The 19,908-nt window shown below is 45.5% G+C and overlaps 1 protein-coding gene across 2 annotated transcripts; it reads left to right on the top strand.

Annotated features, from left to right (window-relative positions):
- Positions 1–938: 938 nt before the first annotated feature.
- On the top strand, positions 939–15,785 carry Gtf2a2 (general transcription factor IIA subunit 2). Of its 2 annotated transcripts, none has more exons than XM_045160489.1 (5): positions 939–1,054; positions 6,712–6,828; positions 7,961–8,065; positions 12,209–12,335; positions 15,535–15,785. In XM_045160489.1, exons 2-5 carry the CDS (start codon positions 6,757–6,759, stop codon positions 15,558–15,560), a joined length of 330 nt encoding a protein of 109 aa, XP_045016424.1. In that variant the 5' UTR covers positions 939–1,054; positions 6,712–6,756; the 3' UTR covers positions 15,561–15,785. The 2 variants fall into 2 exon arrangements, with proteins under 2 accessions (XP_045016424.1, XP_045016425.1); XM_045160490.1 differs by lacking the exon at positions 939–1,054 and adding an exon at positions 5,286–5,418.
- The last annotated feature ends 4,123 nt before the right edge of the window (positions 15,786–19,908 follow it).

Here is a 19,908-nt window from a genome sequence, read left to right as displayed (position 1 = left end):
AGAACCCGTTCAGTTTGTAGAACGGCGCGGTTCCTTACTGGTAGCACTTAGTTTTGTGTTCACTCCTTCCTAAGAAACTACTGAGCTAGTCCAGGAGTCCAGACGCTGCTTTTAAAACAGGATCCTAGGAGACTAACTGGAAAGAAGGGATTCAGTGGAGGGTGGGTTTGAGACCGGGAAGAATGAAGGTGGGGTTAGTATTAATCATAATCATGGTTTGTCTATACTTAGGGAAACTGTCAGAGAGTTTTTACCAAAAAAAAAAGTCATGCACTCTGATAGCTTAAGGACAATAAATTACGTGTTAAGAGATTTAAATACACGTCCAGCTTGGTGAGCTGTTTTGATTTGGTAATAGGGGCCCTGCTATTGGCTTCGCGCGCAAGTTATGTGTGTATGCAAGATCCTCTAGAGCGGTTCCCAGAGTACACCTTGGAGATCATGCAGCTCTTCAAAGGGTATATATATATGTATACACACACACACACACACACACATATTGCTTTATTTATTTGAGAGAGAAAGACTGGGAGTGAGAGAATGGGCGTGCCAGCGCCTTCAGCCACAGCAAACTCCAGACGCATGCGCCACCTTGTGCATCTGGGAGGTCCTTTGCAGCCAAACGCCGCTAAGCCATCTCTCCGGCCCCCAAAGGGTTTATTTATTTGTTTTTATTTATAAATATTTGAGTGAGAGATATAAAGACAACGGGAGGTGCACCGGGGCCTCTAGTGGCTGCAAACGGACGCGGGATGCTTGTGTCTACGGGAATCCTGGGGAACGGAACCTGGAACGTCTACCTTACGCGCGAAGCCATCTCTCGAGCCCCTCCCAAGGAAGGCCACGCCCCCAGCCCCGCCCACCACGGGCACGCCCCCGACGCCGGGCCTCTGGCGCGTCACTTCCGGGCGCCGCGAGTGCTTCCGGGTCGCGGGCCCAGAGCTGTGGTTTCGGTGGCGGCTGCGGAGCGAGAGGCCTGGCGGGGTGGGCGCCTCCCTCGGGGCTCCGGGCGGCCCTCGCGTGAGCGCCCCGCGGCGGGAAACGCCTCCCCCAGGTAACGGGGCGGGGACGGGGCTTCGGGCCGGGGTCCCGAGGCCGCGGGTTGCGGGGGCCGGGCGCTCCGGGGCCTTCGCGCCCACTCGCCCGCCCGTGCGGAGCCCGCCCCGGGCCGAAGTCAGCCCGGGGCGCGCCGAGCCGGCCCGAGCCCGGCCCCGCGGAGGCCCTGCGGGTTCGCGGGCTCTGGCTGCCGGCCCGGATGGACGGCGCTGCCCTCCGCCCCGCCGACGCGGCCCCCGCAGCGTCCGGGCCGACTGGTAGAGGATTGTGGGCCGGCGGGAGGGCGGGACGGGAGGGACGCGGCCGCGGAGCCCCGGGCGCCGCTCCGACCTCCCCGTGCGGCCGCCCCTCTCGCCCCTTGTTGTTGACCTGGGAGCTGAGTGAATAAAATGAATACGTGATGACTCCCACGGGGGCCGTGAGGCCCTGTTCCTGGCGCTCCCTGTTACCCTCTGTAAGTGAAACGCAAAAAGAAAAACTCCGTAACCCTCGCGGATCTTAATGTTTATTGGAGAATGCAGAAAAGAAGTGTAACCTGGGCCTGGGGGAATGGCTTTAGCGGGAAAGGCGTTTGCCTGCTAAGCCTAAGGATCCCGCTTCGATTCCCCAGGGCCCCCGTTAGCCAGATGCACGAGCAGGCGCGGGAGTCTGGAGTTCATCTGCAGTGGCTGGAGGCCCTGGCATGCCCATTCTCGATATCTCTCCCTCTCTCCATATCTCCCTCCCTCTTTCTCGCACGCAAATGCATATTTTTTTAAAAAAAATAAACGTAAATTAACTACACCCTGGGATGTGTTAGAAAGTGGCGGTGCTGGGCCAGGGCACCGGGGATCCCAGAGTGGAATGTGGGAGTTGGTATTTGAGCAGGGATAAGCAATTGGCATTTTAGTGGTGCCGTAAGGAGATGTTTGGGCAAAGATCTAGACTTTCATCAGAGGGCGCCAAGTAAATACCTGTGGAAGAGCATTCCAGGCAGAATGAGCAGCCCCGTCAGAGGCTGTGACAGGAACGTGCCTGTCCTGCCCAGGAAGCCACCGGGTCTCTAGAGGGATAACCAAGATGGACGGTAGAGACTGGGAGATGAAGGGTAGCCAGTCATTGTAAGGACTGATGGAGCTGTGGGAGGTTTCGAACTGAGTCTTGTTGGTGTTGGTGAGAGATGTTTAGCTTTTGGGCCCTTTTATTTCGAGGTAGGGTCTCACTCTAGCTCAGGCCGACTTGGAATTCTCAGGGTGACCGCGAACTCATGGTGTTTCTCCTACCTCTGCCTCCTGGGTGCTGGGAATAAAGGAGTGCGCCATCGTACCGGGCTGGACCTATTTTTGAAAAGTGAAATTCTGGGAATTGGATAGCTTGAGATGTGAGTGACTTTGAGGATAACTTCAAAGGTTTTGTCCCAGTCCATAGAAGTGTGGAATTACTTCAGCTAAGTTAGGAAAGATGGTGGTAGGGGCCCAGTGGTGCCATGGGTATGTCAGCTTACAGATCAGAAGGTTCTAGGAAAGGCAGACAGGACAGGAAGCTGGGTCCAGAATTGAGAAGTGTCCCGAAGATGGTGAATTTGGGGATTATCAGTTATGGTATCCATGACCACAGGAATGAATGCTGCCATTTAGCAAATGGGTGCGGCAGAGGGTTCAAGAAGAGGAGGCCCAGCCATTAACCAGTGAGGTGTGAGGCCCTTTATCAGAGAGGAAGGAGGAGCCTCTGGCCAGAGCTCCTGGCAGGTGGAGCTGCGGCAGGACCTCGGCCCTGCTAGCTAGCACCAGCAGCCTAGCTGGGCAGTAGCTGACTACAAGCAAGTCTTGAGTTTTGCTGCAGAAGGAACAGAAAAAGTGTAGGTGGCAGGGCCTGGGTGAGGGTGTTGTTGCTGCTTCCCCCACAGTGGAACAGTAGCCCACGATGTGCTGGTGGAATGGAAAGGGAAGATCTGCGGGTGGGGAAGAGAAGGAACAACCGAATTGTTAGAACAGTACCCCTGATCGTACTGGAGAGAGAGGACCTGCTACAGAGGTAGATGATGGTGTGTGGATAAAAGTAGGTATTTCGGGCTGGAGAGATGGCTCAGTGGTTAAGACATTCATCTGCCAAACTTCATCACCTGAGTTTGATTCCCCAGTATCCACCCATGTAAAGCCAGATGCCCAAAGGGGCACATGCATCTGGAGTTCCTTTGCAGCACCTTGAGGCCCTGGTATGCCCATTCATTCACTCATTCATATTCTCTCTGTCTCTCCCCCCTCCCTTCCTCCCTCCTCTATTTCTCTCTGCTTGCAAATATATATAAATAATTTTTTGTTTGTTTGTTTTTCAAGGTAGGGTCTTGCTCAAGGCCAGGCTGACCTGGAAGTTACTTTGTAGTCTCAGGTGGCCTCAAACTCATGGCGATCCTCCAACCTCTGCCTCCTGAGTGGCTGGCCAAAAATACCTTGTTTTAAAGTAATGTATTCCAACCACAATGAGACAAGACAGAAGGCAGAATTAGAGTAGTAGTATGAAGCCTGTACTGTAAATAGATGTGATATGCAATATAGAAAAACATGTGCTCCACATAAATGGATTTCTAATACTTTACATGCGTACTTTGACATGTCACTGAGTGATTTGTTCATCCAGCAAATAACTATTTGAATGCATGCTACACACATTGTTCTGGGTAGTAAATACATCACTGAACTCAAGTTCCCTACCTTTGTCTATCTTCTAGTCTGGTAGGTGGAGACAGCCTGAGCATGTGTCAACTTCAGTTATTGATACAATGGAAAACAGGAGGAAAAGTGGAATGTTTCCCAATAGGTTGATCATGGAGTTTAAAAAAATATATTTTTGTTTATTTGCAAGCAGAGAGAGAGAGAGAATGTGGTTACACCAGGGCCTCTTGCCACTGCAGACAAACTCAAAATACAGGTGTCACTTTGTGCATCTTGCTTTACGTGGGTACTGGGGAATTGAACCCCCTTGCTGGCAGGCTTTGCAAGTAAGTGCCGTTAGCAACTGGGCCACCTCCCAGCCCAATCACAAATGATGTTTCCAGTGAGGTGACATTTGAGCAGTATTCTGGCATTGAATGGAATATGTAGGTATCTAAGAAGAACATTTACAGCCCAAAACAACCATAGCAGAGGTGTCAAGCAAGTACATGCACACTTGCCAAGTGTGACTGGAGCAAAGAAAGACAAGAGTGGATGAAAGAAGATAGGGGCCTTTAATCCCAGCACTCGGGAGGCAGAGATCAGCATGAGCTCGAGGCCCCTCTGAGACTACAGAGTGAATTCCAGGTGAGACCCTACCTCGGAAAAAAAAGAAGATAGGGGTAAGAGCAGTGGAGGGTCCAGCTCACATAAGCCTAGCCAGCTATCAGAAGATGCTTCAGGATGGGATACCGTGGTGACAGCTTTGACCAGAGGAATGATATGAGTGGCCTGACCATGCAGTGACATAGGCAAACACAGAAGCAGGGAAGGGAGAGTGTGTAAATCAGTCAGGGATAGTGCTGAAGGTGGAGGAAGTCATCAGGTTGTGGCTGTATTTAGAAGACATAGATAGGTTCAGGTCCTGAGAAAAAGAACGATGTTAATGTTGATATTAAGGCTTTTGAATTGTGTTACTCCAAGACTAGGTTTACTGTTCACTGAGATGGGCAAGACTGCAGAAAGAGCATGTTTGGAAGAATAATATCCAGAACTTGGTCTTGGGTGAATTTAGTTTGATACCTTATTTAATGAATCACCAGTACTTAGATGAACTAAGAGAAAAACATGGAGGAGACTTAAGGAACCATGGTCAGTTCAGGGAGCTGAAGAGGATCCACAGATGAAAACAAGCATGTGTGCAGTGAGGTTGGGAGGAAAGAAGAGAGATGATCCGAAAGCCAAAGAAACATCTAGAGGCATCAGAAGCAATGGAAAGAGGTAGAGAAAGAGAGAATGGCCACACCAGGGCCTCCAACCACTGCAAACAAACTCCAGACACATGCACCACCTTGTGCATCTGGCTTACGTGGGTCCTGGGGAATTAAACTTGGGTCCTTAGGCTTCATAGGCAAGCTCCTTAATCACTAAGCCATCTCTTTAACCCCTTAATGACAATTTTTGCTAGGTCTTAACCTCATAATGACTCCTGAAATAATCTCTCCTGATAGACGCTAAGTACTATGAAGTCTGACAATACCCTTGTCAAGCCCACGTTTCTCATTGGTATATGGTTTCACACTTAATCCCAGTTGTCATCCTGCCTAGAGTACCCTGGGGTCTGCTCTTTGCCTGTTCCTATGTGACACTGGTCCTTGTCCTCTGCACTGTTCAATCTGAAGCCTCATGTATGAAGCAGTCTGGCCAACCACAGACCTTCAGTCAACCTAGAGTGAGTTGTTTTAAAGACTGACTCCACGCGCCTGTTCTTTCTTTTCCCTGGATTTAACCCTTGTCTGCTAGTTGTCGTCCTCTGTGGCGTGTGAGGAGTTCATCTTTATTTACCTGCCTCTACTACTTGCTGTCACAGTGCCGTCCTCTTGGTAGGTACTCCGTAAATACTGAGATTTAGAGAACAGGAAAATGAAGAGCTCACCTGCATGTAAGAGCTGGAGAGTGAACCCGTGCCTGGACAGCAGGTGGAAAGGAGGCTGTGTGGGAAGTCCAGACTGAGGCAGAAGTCAGGCTTCAGACAAAACAGGAGAGCGACATATTCTCATAAATATGGCAGCTATACTGTATAAAAGAACACTGCTGTTTAAAAAAAAAATCACAGAAAATGGGCCGGGTGTGGTGGTGCATACCGTTAAAGCTCAGCCCTTGAGAGTCAGGGGTAGGAGGATTGCTGTGAGTTCAAGGCCAGCGTGGGACTACAGAGTGAGTTCCAGGTTAGCGGGGGCTACAGTGAAACCCTATGTCCCCCCCCAAAAAGAAAAAAGCTGGAGAGATGGTTTAGTGGTTAAGGTAAATAAAATTATTTAAATTAAAGGGGGGGGCTGGAAAGATGGCTAAGTAGTAAGGCACTTGCCCGTAACCCTAACAACCTGAGTTTGATTCCCCAGTACCTATGTAGGGCCAGGTGCACAAAAGGACCCATGTATCTGGAGTGCAGCGGCTAGAGGCCTTGGCGCACACACACACATACTCATCCTCCCTCCCCCCCACCCCCCACCCCGTCTGTCTCTTTCTCTCTCTCTGTGTATCTCTCTGCTTGCAAATAAGTAAAATATTTAAAACTCTTTTTTAAAAAATCACAGAAAATAGAAAATTAACAATTTTAAATGCTAAAATGATTGTGTAGTGATTTGTAATTAACAGTTCTGAGACCTTTATATTAAACAACATGAAATAGTAGCCAGGTGTGGTGACACATGCCTTTAATCTCAGCACTTGGGAGGCAGAGATAGGATGATCACCGAGAGTTCAAGACCACCCTGAGACTACATGGTGAATTCCAGGTCAGTCTGGGCTAGAGCAAGACCCTACCACACTCTGGCAGAGGTAGGAAGATCACTGTGAGTTCAAGGCCAATCTGAGACTACATAGTAAATTCCAGGTCAACCTGAGCTAGAGTGAGATTCTTTCTCAAAAAGCCAAAAAAAAAAAAAAAAAAGTACACTATTATGTACTTAATTTGTAATGTTACAGTGTGATCTTTTTAATAATTTTTGTATTAAATTTGTAGGACATCAATGCAAGCCTGAAAAAAGCAGTTTCTTCCTCCTAAGCCATGGCATATCAGTTGTACAGAAATACCACTTTGGGGAACAGCCTTCAGGAGAGCCTAGATGAGCTCATACAGGTGAGGCTGCAGCTGCGGCGGTGTCGCTCAGACAGGTCTCTAATAGTTGCTCTATTTGTCCCAGCAAATCAATGTCACTGACTGACGAGTAAACTCACGTACCTGTTGATGACACTTGTCTTGGCCACAGAAACACAGAAAGGAATGGGGTGACTGACACAATGATATGTCTTCAGAAATGTAAAACTATCGTATAATCCTAGCACTCAAAAGACTGTGAGTTTGAGGCCAGCCTGGGCTAGAGTGAGACCCTGCCTCAATAACATCTTTAGAGATTTAAGTTAGAATTTTGAATTTATATTTAAATTTTAGAAAAATAATGTATTGTAACCAGCCAGTTAAAAACATATTTCCATTTGTGTAGAGGGCATATTTTGAAGGAGGGATTTTGTTTGTATGAAGAGGTCACTCTGTACCTTGTTTTTGAGACCATGTCTCTCATTAAACCTAGACTTAACCCACTCAGCAAGACTAGCCAGTGAGCACTGGGAATCTCTGTCTCCACTGTGGTGGAATTGAGGCACGTGCCTCCATGCCTGGCTTGCATGTGGTACTGGGGATCTGGATGCACATCTTTAAGCATGACAAGCACTTCACTCCAGAACCATCTGTCCAGCCTTGTTTCTGATTTTTTGGAAATAAGCTCTCAGGTAGCTCAAGCTGGCTTCAGGCTCATGACTTTGAACTCCTGATCTTCCTGTATTCATTCCCAGGTGCTGGGATTGCAGGCATGCACCACTACGTCTGGTGTATTTATTTTGAAACTATGCAGACTTCATTAGATGTGTCTTTGTGAGGTTTACTGTAGTTTTATGTTTGCATAGACTCTTGTCTTTCATGTAGAATAAAGTTGTTCCCCCCACTTACTAAAAACCTCTTTCCAAACACTGAAGGAAAAGGTTTTCCTGGCTTCATCAAACCACTGCCTGTCTCCTCCTCAGAATTACTTTATGTGAGCACAGTGCAGAAGTAGTCCTAAGGCTTAGCTTCTTCATGTCAGTTGCAAAGAACAACAACTTCTAATCCAGAAGTTCTGGTTGACCTCAGTCAAGTTTTAGGTGACAGTTAATGTAACTTATTTTGTCTTAAATATTCTTCCCTAAGAGGATGTATGACCTTTGCTTTTTCTCAGTCTCAACAGATCACCCCTCAACTTGCCCTTCAAGTTCTGCTTCAGTTTGATAAGGCTATAAACTCAGCGCTGGCCCAGAGGGTCAGGAACAGAGTCAATTTCAGGGTAAGGATGTTTTCCTAAATCTAGATGCCTGCATCAGTGAGCTGCTGAGGACTCGTATGGATGAATCCTAAGGCTAGTCAAATTCTGGAATTTGTCATCATTAGATGTGCCACATTTTAATTAGCTGCACACTAAGTTCATCTGTCTGTGTGAGGTGTGGAGTTGTTTTTAGATTTTATCTCCTTGTTTCACAAATCAGCAAGTAGGTTTAGCTACCTTCCCTAAGGGATTTTGAGATTTCAAATGAAATACAGTTTGAAAACTGCATGAGAAGGTGAGTGACAGTAAATTTAAAAAAACATTTTATTTATTTGACAGAAAGCGGGAGAGAGAGAAAAAATGGGTGCTCCAGGCCCTCTAGCCACTGAAAAAAAATTCCAGACATGTGCACCACCTTGTGCATCTGGCTAACATGGGTCCTGGGGAATCAAACCTAGGTCCATTGGCTTTGCAGGCAAGTGCCTTAACTGCTAAGCCATCCCTCCAGCCTGAGTGACAATAATTTTAAGGTTCAGTTTTGTCCTTCAAGCTCTGACCTTCATTAACTCCAGGAAAGTAGTTACTTTTAGAAACTTCATGTTGCCTCATATCTACCATTAGTTAGATAATTTATGGCTTAGAAACAGTCTAGTCTGGTAGCTGGCCCTCATGCTGGGTATTCTAGGTATTGAGAATGCAGGTAGACAAGGGCCTCCTCGGACCTACATTTCGTGTCTCATAGTGCGTGTGTATGTCCATCCTGTTACCAATTTCATGCCTATCTTATATCTTAAAATTTGACCAGTAGCTTCTGAAATTAATTACTGATGACTGTGGCCAAGTTATTTTTTGTATGACCATATGTAGAAATCTGCTTAATTTACAGTTGAGACTTGTTTTGTTGTAAATGGATCCACAATGATAGACTACACAGCTTGTCTCCCGATGGACTGTTTATCAGGGTCAGAGGTCACAAGACCCGCCTGGCCTGGTCTAGCTGTGTTACTATAGTCTCCGCACATCTGTGGCTCAGAGTAGACACTTGCTTTTCTTATGGTAGTATTTTGTAACTTTGTCAGCTTTTCAGAAGTTACGGTTAGCCGGGCGTGGTGGTGCACGCCTTTAATCCGGAGGCAGAGGTAGGAAGATCACCATGAGTTCAAGGCCACCCTGAGACTCCATAGTGAATTCCAGGTCAGCCTGGGCTAGAGTGAGACCCTACCTCAAAAAAAAAAAAAAAAAGAAGTTACAATCATGCAGGTAATACCATTCCCACTGCTCTCCCATAGCTGCTGCTGTCACTCGGGCTGTGGTTCCTGCCCCTTTGCGGGTAGCATCTGTTTACCTTAGTGGGGCACATGGTAAAGAGAAAAGATAGTAGTAACTGATACTACTGAATTTTGAAAGCCACATTGCTATTTAACATTTAAATAATAAATTTTCTGGTCCTAGCAATAAAATTAGGTACTCATTAAACAAATAGAGAAATTTACACAGCATCTAAATTTTGATTTTAGATCCTTATATGAATTCCATATAAGTAAGACTGCTTAGGATACAATAGGAAAAATAACCCTTAAGTATGAGAGCTAAGACCTTTTTTCCTTTTTTTTTTTTTTTTTTTTTAGATAGGGTCTCACTCTTGCTTAGGTTGACCTGGAATTCATTCTGTAGTCTCAGGGTGGCCTTGAACCCATGTCAATCCTCCTACCACTGCCTCCCAAGTGCCAGGGTCATAGGCATGTGCCACCACACCCAGCTAGGACCTTAATTTTTATATGTTGAAATTGATTAGTCTGAAAGAAAAGGTCAGTTAATGTGTACCAGGGAACTAAAGTGGATTAATTATTAGGTAGTTTAATTCACATGGAGCTGCCATATAAATAGGCTTCTTTTTTTTTTTAATTTTTTATTTATTTATTTGAGAGCGATAGACACAGAGAGAAAGACAAGTAGAGGGAGAGAGAGAGAATGGGTGCGCCAGGGCTTCCAGCCTCTGCGAACGAACTCCAGACGCCCCCTTGTGCATCTGGCTAACGTGGGACCTGGGGAACCGAGCCTTGAACTGGGGTCCTTAGGCTTCACAGGCAAGCGCTTAACCGCTAAGCCATCTCTCCAGCCCATAAATAGGCTTCTTAAAGAACCATTGTGTCCTCTTCAAAGAATGCTTACCCACAAACAGAAGAAATGACTACTCAAACATCACAGTACTGATCTTCAAACAGTAGTTAAGCAAGGATTGAAGCACTTATTGGGGGCTAGGAAGCTGGCTCAAACATTAAAGGCACTTGCTTTTAAAGCCTATTGGCCTGGGTTTGATTCCCGGGCCCATGTAAAGCCAGGTGCACAGTGCCACATGTTCATTTGCAGCATCAAGTGATGCTGGTGCGCCCATTGTCTTATACAGAGTCACAGAAATAAAATTTTCTTTAAAGACAAAAATAGTTAAATGGTCAAAAGTAGTCCTTCTGACAACAGCTTCATTTTCTTACCTGTTCTTACACAGTTTTGTTTTCTTACCTGTTTTTATTGTTTGTTGACAATTTCTACAAATATGTATGATGTAACTTGAGTTGCTATTTTAGTTTTGAAAAATCAGTTGTTGCCTAATTGTGGATACACATTAATTAAGAGATACTTGTTTGACATGGATTAAAGGTACAATTTGGTCATGTGACTTAAAATCAGCATTTGACCACAGCAAAGTATTACCGTTAAAAGAACTTTCTGAATAGAAAGAATGAATCTGAAACCTATAAAATATGATTGTTCTGTCCTTGTAGTGGGAATACTAGATTGTCACTTAGACAAAAGCAGTAAAAAAAGAAGAAATTTAAATAACTAGAAGTTATAATCTGTAATGGTTTTTTCATGTTAGAGGTTCTAGTTTGTGGGGTCAGGAATGTAGCTAGTGGTATCATGCTTGCCTAATATGCACAAGGTCCTCGATTTGATTCCCAGCATCACAAAAAAAAGAGATTCTATTGCACCAAACTATATTTGATCTAGTATGTTTAATTATTAAAAATGTGTTAGTTCAAAACATACATTAATCATCAGTTATTTTACGATAAATATCAACATCTTTCACAGGCAAGTCTTAAAGCATTTTACTCTCAACAAATGAAGTGAAATAAAGGAATTTGAATGCACAGAGTTTTTAGCTCCAGGATATATCTAAAGCACTATTTATATTGGAAAGTGAGTATTAGCACACCAGCCATAAACTCCAGTGTCACGCTTTATTCATATCTTTGGCTGTTCGAGTAACTTGCACTCAGGACCACTGGTTACAAGTCGGGATGCCAGAAATGATTTAAGTCGATGCTTCTCTGTGTAGCGTTCCAAGTCTCAGCCGAGCAGAGGAGCAGACCTGGTTTTTCAGTGTCCTTTTTAACATTTGTTAATCTGTCTTGTCCTGTCACATTAGTCTCTCTCCAATCCACTAAACCTTTGCTAGCGGCCTAATAATACTTTTAATTATCCCCTCTTCTGAAACCCATGCTTCCTTGAATCCATACTTCCCTATAATTTTCTTTTATTCCCTGACCTCTTCCCCTCAGGCTCCCTTGTAATTCTCTTCTACTGACCTGTGGTGATCGAGGCTATTTCTCCAACAACACTTACTGGTCATTTATATAATCCTAAATAAAACCAAAAAAGAAAACATCTTAGAAAGTCAGTTGCATAGGACAGTGAGTGTCTTGGTAATGACTGAAGTGATGCATCTGAGCTCTCACACAAGGTAGCTGTTTGCATGTTCCCAAGAGACAGGCTATTAAAGAATGAGCATGCACACAGTTAATCACCATGCTCTAAAAAAGTTAGAAAGCTTCAGGTGGACTCGCACTTGAGCCACACGAGGGCAGTAGAGATGCACAGTGTTGCGTATGCAGCCGCCTTTACAGGTTAGCGTGTTTGCAGTCTTCAGGCGCAAAAAACAGTGTGTTAACTAAAATGTTTTCAAACTTCTCTCAGCGAAGTTGTCCAGCTTTTCCCTTCCTTGTTTTCTTTTTTCAGTAGATAACGATAAAGTGAAGGAAAATCTACAGTAAGCTTTGCATTGAACCTCTTGTTTTAACTTTTATTCTTTAATTGCTTTGTAATAAAATATGAGGAAAAACAATGGACTTTAATGGCATATTGAAATGTTTTATTTTAAAGGGCTCTCTAAATACATACAGATTCTGCGATAATGTATGGACTTTTGTATTGAATGATGTTGAATTCAGAGAAGTGACGGAACTTATTAAGGTGGATAAAGTGAAAATTGTAGCCTGTGATGGTAAAAGTAAGTGTCTGCCTAATTACTGTGAAATGTTCTTTCTGTGCCTGATTGGATGATGTTGATGTGTGAAAAGCCTCGCGGGTCACTACCAAGTTATTAACCCCAGATAAGTCCTAGCCTCTGGGGCTTGAGAGGTGGCTCAGTGGATGAAGCGCTTTTTGCACAAGCCTGAGTCCATGAGTTTGGCTCTGCAGGAACTGTAGTGGTGCCGTCTGTAGCCCAGTGCACCTCGGGTGAGAAGGGGACGCACACGGCTCAGCTAGCCCAGCAAACGCAGCAAGATAGAAGGGGAGGACCAACGCCAAAAGTTGTCCTCTGACCTCTGCACACACAAAAGAAGGAAACCTGCGTTCTGAATTACTTAACTGTCAGCTACCTCAGTCAGCAGAGACTGCTTAGATTGCATTACATAGAAAAAAAATAAGCTCATTAGTAGTTTCCTTCCCCATGTTCTCTTTTAGAAAGTGTTGTGTAAGTTTGATAAGATTTCCATGTGGCTGCATACTCTTACATGTTCTATTTAAGAGGTTAATTCATTTAAAGCAGATGTGCATTAACCTTGTGGTAATGATGCACGTTCATTGCTGTGCTTTTTTACATTAGTGCAGGAAAAGTTCCCACAGCAGGCCTGGGAGCTTTCTAAGGTCCTTCACATTTGAAAAGCAGTCCATTCTATTCTCTATTCCATAACTGGGGTTTTGTTTGCTTGTTTTATGTGTTTTGTGCTGAGTATAGAACCCAGGGCCTTGGCATGCGAGGCCTCTATGTCTTAACTATATATTTATAATATATAGTCTGAACTATTTGTGTTTAAAGCAGCTGTCCCTGAGACAGAAAAGAGCATTGCGGAAAAGGGGGGGCAGGGTTTAAAAAGCAAGAGGGAGTGCTATCCTGTTCCGTACTTAAGTTGTAAGTAGGGGACTGAAAAAAATTAATGTCTTAATTTTATTTAGTTTCATTAGCTAATTTGAATTAATTTAAAAGTAGCTGGGCATGATGGTGCACACCTTTAATCCCAGCACTTAAGGATCTGAAGTAGGAGAATCATCGAGAGTTTGAGGCCAGCCTGAGACTACATTGTGAGTTCCAGGTCAGCCTGGCCTAGAGTGAGACCCTACCTCAAAAGGAGAAAACAAAAAAAGAGTAAGTCATATGTAACACTCTAGTGGCTTCAGCATTGGACAGCATAGATGGAAGCTAGTAGAGTGCCACTCTCAGTCACCTGAACCGTAGCTGAGAATCGGAAAGTAAAGGCCTGGGGCTGGAGGGGGGTTCAGTGGTTAAGGCACTTGCCTGCAAAGCCTTGAGGGACCCAGTTTTGATTCCCCAGAATGCATGTAAGCTAGATGCATGAGGTAGCACATGCGTCTGGAGTTCATTTGTAGTGGCTAGGGCCCCGGTTGCCCATTCTCATATATTCTCTCCCTCCCTCTCTCCCTCTTTCTCTGCATGCATCTTTCTTTCTCAAATAAATAAAAAAATATTTTTTAAAAAAAGAAGAAAGAGGGCTGGAGAGATGGCTTAGCGGTTAAGCGCTTGCCTGTGAAGCCTAAGGACCCCGGTTCGAGGCTCGGTTCCCCAGGTCCCACGTTAGCCAGATGCACAAGGGGGCGCACGCGTCTGGAGTTCGTTTGCAGAGGCTGGAAGCCCTGGCGCGCCCATTCTCTCTCTCTCTCCCTCTGTCTTTCTCTCTGTGTCTGTCGCTTTCAAATAAATAAATAAATATAATTTTTAAAAAAAAAGAAGAAGAAGAAAGAAAGTAAAGACCTGAGCAAACCCAGGAGTGGCCAATTACCTGTGTGCAGACAGGTGTTTGACTGACAGGAGCTTTTGTCTGGAGGTGGTCAGAGGGCACTGCTCTTGCGTAAAGATACAGGATGATTAGTTTTGCAAGTCTTGAGAGATTACCCTCATCTGCTTCACTGTGTGTGCGTGTGTCCACATGCACACTTGCATGCCAAGGCCTCTTGCTACGCAATGAGCATCACGTGCTTGTACCACTGTTTGTGTCTGGTTTATGTGATGGCTTGGGAATTGAACCTGGCCCAGTAGGCTTGGCAGGCAAGCACCTTTAACTGCTCAGCCACCTTCCCAGCTCTGCCAGCTTAATTTTAGAACACTGACTTTAGAATAGGGTGTAACTATTTCTTTTCTTTTTCTTGTTTTCTTTAAGCATTCTATTTTTATTTACTTGAGAGAGAGAGAAAAAAAGAGGCAGATAGAGAAATGAGCACGCCAGGGCCTTTAGCCATTGCAAACCAGTTCCAGATGCATGCACCACAATGTGTATCTGGCTTACATGGGTACTGGGGAATTGAATCTGGGTCCCTAGGCTTTGCAAGCAACTGCCTTAACCACTACACCATCTCCCCAGCCATTTCTTTCTTTTTTTCTTTCTTTAAAGTTATTTTTGAGGTAGGGTCTCGTTGTAGCCCAGGCTGACCTGAATCTTACTTTGTAGTCTCCGGAAGGATCCTTTTACCTCTGCCTCACAAGTGCTGGGATTAAAGGCATGTGCCATCACACCTGGCTGCAGCTATCTTACAGTACTATCTGATTCACTGAAAATCACTGAAGAGTGAAATTTTCTTAATTATTTGAACTTCACTTGTAAATGCAAGCCTGATTCTTTTTTTCTCTTGTCAGCATCTAGCAAATGGAATGTAATGCAAGGTTTTTTCCGAGTTCCGGACTTCTGCTAAGGACCCTGCGCTGTTCTCCAATGTCTATAAAGGAAGCTGTTCAAATAATTATTTTAAATAAATAAAGTTAAGCTGTCGCCAGTACAACAGAAAGTAGCTAAAGCTAGCATTTTTGTCTTATTTTTCACTAGAAAAGTAGATCTGAAGGAATATGGTTATGTAATAGGTTAGCAGCTCACCTGCAGGAATGTTGAGGTTCTTAGGATAGTTCCAGTGCCCCTACCCTTGCTGCTTCCTTTCCCCCAGCTGCCATTGGTTCCTTTTGTACTTTTTAAATTTTTTTAATATTTGTGTGGGTTGGGGAGTATGTCAGGGCAAATGAATGCCCATCCAGTTTATCATGAGTGGCTGGGGAAGCACACCCCTACAGACTTTGCAAACAAGCGCCTTTGATCACTGAGCCATCTTCCCAGCCCTACCTTTTTTTTTTTAACAGTCTTAAACTATAGAAATCTCAAAGTTAGTTACTCCTTGGACTCACCTGTGTGCTCTGTTTCCAGATACGGGCTCCAACACCACAGAATGAAAGGAAGGCGGCTTTTCACTCCGTCTCCTGTTGTTACGCCTCGTCTTGGGAAGAGACTCTTTTTAATTTGTTCTCACATTGCAAGAACGACCACGCTGCTCTACCACGGAGAACTGCAGCGGAACGAGGCCTGGGACCCTGCTCTCTCCCATCACCTTTACTATGCAGACAGCACGAGCAAATTAGCTTTCAAGAACATTCTTTAATAAACCCTTTGAAAACGCAGTGTGAGTGATGCAGGCGGACCTGGGGAGGAGGGTCCCGAAGCTGGGAGATGGGCGTCTGGAAAGTGCTCTGCACTCCCTCCTAGCAAAGAAACTAAGTACCAGCTTGTCTGTGTAAAACCGCCGGCTTTGCCAATTCTAACTGACAAGCGCAAAATCTGGAATGAATTTTTTGGGGGGGAGAGGGGTCAAGTTGATCTGGAACTCATTCTAATCCCAGACTGGCCTTGAATTTGCAAAGTCTCCTACCTCTGCGACCTGGGTGGAATTTTGCTAAGAAAATGTCCCTGTTTATCAAAGTACAAAATCCAGGATCATCATTGGTGTGGGAAACCTTGGTATAGCTTAATGAGGGAAAGTTAGACAATATGTTAATAGTTTATATACCAAAACACTGCTCCAAACAAGTGTCTCTATGTCAGGTAAGTGATTTCTGAGCTAGCCTTGTTGATCATTTCCTTTTGGGTTTTTCAAGGTTGGGTCTCATTTCAGCTCAGGCTGACCTGGAATTCACTGTGTAGTCTTAGGGTGGCCTTAAACTCCTGCCTCTGCCTCCCCAGTGCTGGGATTAAAAGTGTATGCCACCACATCCAGCTTTCTTTCTTTTTTTTTTTTTTTTTTTTATTTTTTCTTCTGATCTGGAATTCACTATGGAGTCTCAGGGTGACCTCGAACTCATGAGCAATCCTCTTACCTCTGCCTCCGGAGTGCTGGGATTAAAGGCGTGCACCACCACGCCTGGTTTCATTTGATTTTTAAATGATTACAATTTACCAGTTCCTAGACTTGCAATTTGAAAAGCCCTACTAAATATGTAACATTTGTGTCTGTCTTAGTAGTTGAAGGAAAAGAGTTTCCCTTGTTTGTGCAGCTAGGAAAATACAACAGTGTGGTCCTCCCAAACCAGAAGAGGGCAGACATCAGATAACTGAGGGCTTAAATTCCTAGCTGAACAGATTGGTTAAGATCTAACAAAGACCTTGCCCGTTTGTCAGACCTTCCTAAGGTCCTGACATCCGTTCGTGAGGTGGCCCCACTGCAGCTGTAGCACCGGGCCTGAGTTGAGACACAACGTCCTGGAGGCAGCCTAAGCCCCCTTCAGCTGCGCAGCCTTTCTCACTCCGCCTAGCATACGCAAGGCCTGATTTTGAGCCCCAGGACCCATAATTGGACACACGCTGTGGGCCCAGCATTCAGGAGGTGGAGGCAGGATCAGAAGTTCAGGATCATCCACAGCAAGTTTGAGGCCTGTGCTTCATCAGACCCTGGCTCAAAAAACAAGTCAGTGCTAGAGAAGGACAGCGAGGTGTTCATACCAACAACCATAAGCTCAACCGTGGAAACGGGAAGGCAGATCAGGGGAGAGCCAGGAACAGGCCTTGACTCAAGATAGTCAAAATGCGCCTTTAATCCCAGCACTGGGAGGCAGAGGTCCAGGGAATTCGAGGCCACCCTGTGAGACTGAGACTGCATAGTGAATTCCAGGTCAGCCCGGGCCAGAGAGAGACCCTGCCTCGAAAAAACAAAACACAAAGTCTCCTACTTACACTCGCTTGTGGTTTCCTTCAGTATCCAAGGGCGGCTTCAGGAACCTCTGGGTGACTCCCATTGTCACTCTAACGTTCTCTGCCTCCCTGCTTTGGGCTTTTCTAAAGGGCAGGAGAATAACCTAAAAGGGAAATCCTAGTTGAGGCAGCATGGTAGTGCACACCTTTAATCTCAGCACAGTTAAGATTGCTGATTTGAGGCTAGCCTGAAACTAGTGAGTTCTAGGTCAGCCTGGGCTAGACCTTACCTTGAAACCCTCTCCCCCCTCAAAAAATGTCAAGCCAGGTGAGGTGGCATACACTTTAATCCCAGCACTTGGGAGGCCAAGGTAGGACAATCACCATGATTTCAAAGCCACCCTGAGACTGCAGAGTGAATTACAGGTCAGCCTGGGCTACAGTAAGACCCTACCTTGGAAAAAAAAAATGTCAATACATCAGAGAAATTTAAAAATACATGGAGAGGAATGGCGAGGTGACCTAGTGGTTAAGGCTCTTGGCTGTGAAGCCTACAGACCCAGATTTGATTCCTCAGTACCCAAGTAAGCCGGATACACAATGTGGCACACACATCTGCAGTTTGTTGGCAGTGGCTGGGTGCCCTGGCATGCTCACTTGCTCTTTCGTTCTTCCTCGAATAATATTTAAAAACGTGGAGAAGACATGGTGTCGTGTACCTGTGATACCATCACTCAGGAGGCAGAAACAGGAAGATTGCTGCAAATTCAAAATTTGAAGCCAACCTGGTCTTCATAGCCCTGGTATAACCCTCCCTCCCCCTCAAGTAACTTTATTAAAAATATAACTTCCAGCCAGGTGTGGTGGCGCATGCCTTTAATCCCAGCACTCAGGAGGCAGAGGTAGGAGTTCAGGGCCATCCTGAGACTACAGAGTGATTTCCAGGTTGGCCTGAGCTAGAGTGAGACCCTACCTCAAAAAAGCACAAAATAATTTCCAGAGCTGGAGAGATGGCTCAGCAGTTAAGATTAACAATCCAAGTTCAATTCCCCAGTACCCATGTAAAGCCAGAAGCACAAAGTGGCATATGCATTTGGAGTTCGCTTGCAGTGGCTAGGAACCCTGGTGTGTCCATTGTCTGTCTACTTGCAAATGAAAATATTTAAGATACACAGACAACACACACATTTTATTTTTCTCAAAAGATAGTTCTTTCAGTCTCATCACATGGGCTTGGTGGAGGTCATGTGTGGCCACACCCAGCAGTTTACATGGGTTATACAGATTTTTTTTTTTAATTATTTTTACTTATTTGAGAGAGAATGAGTGCGCCCAGGCTTCCAGCCACTAGCAGACGAACTTCAGATGCATGCACCCCCTTGTGCATTTGGTCTACATGGGTCCTGGGGAATTGAACCTGGTTCTTTTGGCTTTGCGGGCAAGCGCCTTAACCGCTAAGCCATCTCTCCAGCCTAAATTCTAGAGATTCAAATTCAAGTGGTCTCAGGACCTTTCAAGCCCTCTTGCTTGCTCAGGAAACACACTTAACCATTGAGCTGTTTTCCAGCCTGAACTTGAACTTTGAGAAAGGAAATCTGTGCTTAGGGGAGGAGTGCACATGCCACAGTGGCATGTGTGCCCATCAGAGGACAACTTCAGGAGTGTCTGCTCTACCTTTGCAGTAGACAAAGTGCCAGACTGCAAATGAACCTCAGACACGCTGGCCTTTCCGCTGGCCCCACCTCCCATTGTCATTGGTGCACAGGGATCACAAATGCCATCTTTACATGGTTGCTGGGGAATTAAACCCTGGCTGGCAGGATTTACATACATCTTTAACTTCTGAGCCATGTCCTTAGCTCCACCTATATTGAATATTTATTTGTTATGTATGCATTTGTTTTGAGGTAAGGTCTCATTGTAGTCCAGTCTGACCTGGAAATCACTATGTAGTTTGGGCTGGCCTCAAACTCGGTGATCCTCCTACCTCAACCTCCGGGGTGCTGGGATTAAAGGCCTGTGCCACCACGCCCAACTTAAGGTTTTTTGATCCTTATGCTCCTGTCATGTGGAGATGCCATGCCAGGCTTATGTAGACTTCGTGTATTGTCAGCAGCACTGCCAACTGAGCTTTGTGTCCAGCCCTGCCTCAAAACTGCTTTAAAGACTTTTTGAAGATCAAGCCGGGCTTGGTGGTGCACGCCTTTAATCCTAGCACTCAGGAGGCAGATGGGAGGGAGGATTGCTATGAGTTTGAGGCCAATTTGGGACTACAGAGAATTCCAGGTCAACCTAGGTCTCAAAACAAAAACTGGTTTTAGTCTGATCACTTTCACAAGCTCTTGTGCTACAAGGTGGACAAATGACTGTAGCATTCCACCTGGGATACTGCCCCCATCACCTCACTAGCTCCTTGCTCCAACCAGCTGCTGGACGCGCCCCATTCGAATGTCAGTGAGAGCATCTTAGACCCCCACTCCCAAGCCTCTGGCAGGCTCCTCATTCACTCAGAAGGTGCTCATACCCGTCCATTGTGTGCCCTCCTCCCATGCACACCCCTCTGCCCTCTTCCTCCTGTCCTGCTGAGGATCAAATCCAGGGCCTCATGCGTGGGCGTCC

Source organism: Jaculus jaculus, chromosome 10 (assembly GCF_020740685.1).
Source record: "Jaculus jaculus isolate mJacJac1 chromosome 10, mJacJac1.mat.Y.cur, whole genome shotgun sequence".
NCBI classification, from domain to species: Eukaryota; Metazoa; Chordata; class Mammalia; order Rodentia; family Dipodidae; genus Jaculus; species Jaculus jaculus.
This window is presented reverse-complemented; position numbering and strand designations above follow the sequence as displayed.